General features: G+C 40.1%; 1 protein-coding gene across 1 annotated transcript; it reads right to left on the bottom strand.

Moving 5' to 3' along the window:
• Window positions 1–1,833: 1,833 nt before the first annotated feature.
• Window positions 1,834–3,713, bottom strand: LOC137948369 (probable receptor-like protein kinase At5g24010). Its single transcript, XM_068794447.1, has one exon. The coding sequence runs from the start codon at window positions 3,667–3,669 to the stop codon at window positions 2,215–2,217; it is 1,455 nt and encodes a 484-aa protein (XP_068650548.1). The 5' UTR covers window positions 3,670–3,713; the 3' UTR covers window positions 1,834–2,214.
• Window positions 3,714–4,086: the final 373 nt, after the last annotated feature.

Below are 4,086 nucleotides of genomic sequence, written 5' to 3'. Positions count from 1 at the left end.
CCACTTAGGTGACTCCTTTCCTATGTGAGGTCCCTTGGTATTGCTGATTCACCGATGAAACCTGCTGAAACCCCGACTTTGCTTAATGTTGTGAGGTTAGTGAGGGCTCATTTCTATCTCACCATGGTAATTGAAGGAGATTGATAGGTGAATTAGCTCATGCAAGATTGTAATATTGCTTTTGATTTATTCTTATGCTTCCCTGCATTGGGGAGTACCCCTTGTATTGTTCTCTTCCTCTTGAATAAAATTTTCTTCCACTTTTCAGAAAAAAAGGGGGTTACACCACTAGGCCAATGGGTGCACTCATCATAAATCTGTTAAAGAAAGAACAGACCTACAATTGGGAGGGTTGCACTGGGGTAGTTTGATAGCCAGCCTAAAACTTCGCCATATCTTATGACATAAAACCTGAGAATAAGATTCAAGTAACTTGGCTTCAGCACAACAAAGGGAAAGCATATAAGATGAACATAAATCTGTTAGAGAAAGAAACTCTGAGATCCAGGCAAAAAAGTCTTAAATATCAGATAAACTTATTAATCCCCTCTCTGCATGGATGTCAAGTAGTTACATTCAAAGACAACAATGACAGATTGAAGAAGAGCCATCTAGTCTCTGCAAAATTTAGCCATTAAGAAGACATCCTCAATTGATAAACCAGAGGAGCCGAATCTACAGCTATAAGGGAGTTGACCTTCAATGCTTGGCAAATATTTCAAGAACAATAATTACACAGTCTCTATGGTCCATGGACCTCCAATAAAAATATCATTGTCCTAATCAGGGGTCCAAATGAACAGAATAATCTTTTCACTGATCGCGGTCCAAATGAAAACAATAATCTTTTTTTCTCATTTAAGAGAACAAGACAATTATATGATCCCCATACAGAACTTGAATAAATACAATGAAAAGTTTCAAGTCATAAACCAAGTAATTATTTTTCTTTGAGAAATGAAGAATAGCTTTATTGCCAAAGAATAATAAGATACAAAATAATCTGAGCACTGGAAGCATAAAAGAAATACAGGGCCGAAGCCCAAAGCTTAAAGGTGGAGAGAAGTTCCAGTTACCAATGGAGAGCAGGAAACACCCTCTTTCACCAGTTGGTCAGTGAATGAGTTAGCAGCACACACTGTATGCTGCCATGTAATCTCTCTACCATAATATAAAGGGAAGATTTCATCAAGTGTGTGCCTCAACTTCCATGGTGTCGGAGTTTTCCATTTATAAACCAAGAGATCACTACTGCTGAATCTCCTTCTATTATCACTGGCACTGAAATATTTTTAGCGCAGAGGTGAATACCTTCCAGGAGGGCCAGTAATTCTGCCTCTAAAGAGTTACCAAAGCTTGCAACCCTGTTTGGTCTCTGATTGTGCCCCTCACCAGAGGGACCAGGGTATCCATAACTGCAGCCATCAAAAATTAATTCACGACAATCGAGAGGGGGAGGCTGTGAAGGCAGGGCTTCATTAGGTCTATCTTTGGCACTCCAATTTCTGCGGATAATGGAGCTCGGCATTGGAGGCATTATATTGAGAATACTCATTCATTGCAAAATGTTGTGAATCACCCATTCAAGAACCCTGCCTACAGAGCTTGATTTTGTTCAAACCTAGTAACTTTCATGCACTGGGAGGCCACCTCAGAAAGAAATGAGAAGAAAAAGGGTCGGTAGTACCCTCTCATGCTAAATAATATTGGTTTCCAATCACACATAGTACCTGGATTTGTATTTAGCATGGCAGCATCCAAAATAGTGAATGAACTAAAAACATAACCATGAATCATTTACTGGTTATTAAATGGCATAGAATTAGGGAATTAAGTAAATGGTTGAGGTTCCATCAGCAGTATAAAAACACCTTGAGATATTGAATCATCTATTTCATCTTTAATTTTTCCAAAGTGGCAAAAAGTACAACAGAATTCAAAATCAATAAGTTATACACATCTTTAAAGAGGGCAGGCCAAGCTGCCAAACTTGTAAGAGTCAAGCTGAAATAACAAAAGCTTGACATTACAGTGCTTATAAAAGGTAAACAATTCAACTGAAAAGGGCATAATATGCATAAAGAGACTCGCTATGCTCCTCAGATTGGCTAATGCATCGGAAAGACAGTTCAACAACAGAGAGTATTCAATGATATATATCTTTACTGCTAATTCTACACTGATTCTCAACATATAACATAAAATCCATCTCATTTAGTAGTATACCAATTTACCGGACAAAGGAGATGGTCCATATCTTGAATTTTCTTCTTTTAGATCCACTGGCAAAGGTGACCATGCCACTGATTCCTTCAATCCCATTCTCCTCCTTGATACCATAAAAAATCCAACCACCAACATGCTCATGAGTGCAAAACCACCCAAAAATGAACACAACCAAAAGCCTGTGCTGTTCCTTGGCCATCCCCTCAGAACCGAATATGCTGAAAATTCTTCATCAAAACTACGCATCGAGTTATTCATCTTCATAATCTCCAAACCATTAAGTATGGCGTTAATCTTTGATGAACTGCTCAACCTTGAAGGGCCAATAGTCACGTAAATAACACCTGAGCTCTCGGGTTCCACAACAAAATCCATGTAGTAAGGTGCGGCTAACATCTGGTTCGTTACATCCACAGCTGAGAGATCAAAATCCTTACAGCCCAAATATCCGTTGATATAGATATTGAAGAAGAGCTCATTAGCTGTTAAGCTAACAATATCACAGAAATGCATCCGGACTAGGTACTTGTAACCCAAACTCACAGGTAAGACCCATGTAATATTAAAATTTCCTTCAGATATGTTCACAGAATTCATTTCCCGGGCAGTTCTATAAACGCTATCGGGAGCAACTTCACGAGTCGCACCGCCTTTCTGGTACCTAATCCGTCCACTGAATGAAACAACCTTGGCAGAAGCTGGCAATCTCAGGTAGTTCTCATCAGGGGTCCACGTTCTCCACAAAGAATCGTTAAAAGGGGTCACCTTGTGCCCCCCAACATTAAGCCTATAAACCGTTTCAAGCCCCTGCTTTGACAAACCATCAAAAACCTCAAGTTGGTTTGGACCCAGCCCTCGAGCAACATCCAAAATCAGATCTCCTGGCGCAGAAAAGACTTCAATTGCATTAACAAAGGCCAACGACGATTTTTCATACGAGGGGCTGAACGAGAGAGCAAAATTTTCTGTTTGCACGTTAATTAGAAACTCTTTAACGATCTGGTTACCATCGGGAACGGCGAAATCTTTCAAAAGCAAGAACCGCTGAGCAGAGACGCTGAAAACGGCTGCGGAGAGATTATATCCTTCGGACGAGAAAGGATAAAAGTGGAGACGTACGAAATGGGGACCTCTGGTTTTGATGTTAAACTCGTACCTAGACTGTTTGGTGAAAATTCTGGCAGTTCCGTACAGAGTAGACGAATCAGCATTTGGGCTTTCATCCTTGAGAGAAACTGACGAAGCCGCTGAAAGAAGGAACGAATCGGCAGGTGCATCCGGCGCGAAGAGACGATTATCAACGGTGGCTCCGTCTTTGGACCCGCAGTTTATGAGGGTATTATCGGAAGGGACGAAAGCCAAGGAACCATTCCAAACGAGAAAAAAATTCAGAAAAATGGACAAGAACAGATTGCGAAGAGTCTGCCTCTGCTGCATCGCCATGAGAGGCAGATTTTTCTTGACTCTGCAACGAAAGGGAGGTATAAAAGAAGAGGCCTCGAAGGTCCTTCGACTTCAGGTTAGTTCAAGTTAGCGCGGGCGACAGCTCGGACATTATAAAGAAAAGCGATTTGAACGGGGTCAGGACAGTGTGTGGGCCCCATGTCACGTCTCCGTGTTTCCACTTTACTCGGTTGGCTACATATCTAGCGTAGTCCCTAAGAGTCAATTTACTCGGTGAACCTGTCCGATGGAAGGTCAAAAAAAAAAAAAATATATATATATATATATATAATATTTTTTAGTAAAAAATAGAAATAATTTATTAAAACTATAAGCATATTATTTAAATAATTATATAGCAAGATATAAATATTTTATGATAATTAAACTCTTGGCAATGTAGCAATAGGTTGACCA

Source organism: Aristolochia californica, unplaced genomic scaffold (genome assembly GCF_029961685.1).
Source record: "Aristolochia californica isolate CCGP_79_NKW_82.1479 unplaced genomic scaffold, dmAriCali1.0.hap1 SCAF_13, whole genome shotgun sequence".
In the NCBI taxonomy this organism is placed as follows: domain Eukaryota; kingdom Viridiplantae; phylum Streptophyta; class Magnoliopsida; order Piperales; family Aristolochiaceae; genus Aristolochia; species Aristolochia californica.
Note: the sequence above shows the minus strand (reverse complement) of the source record. Positions and strands in the feature narration are given on the sequence as shown.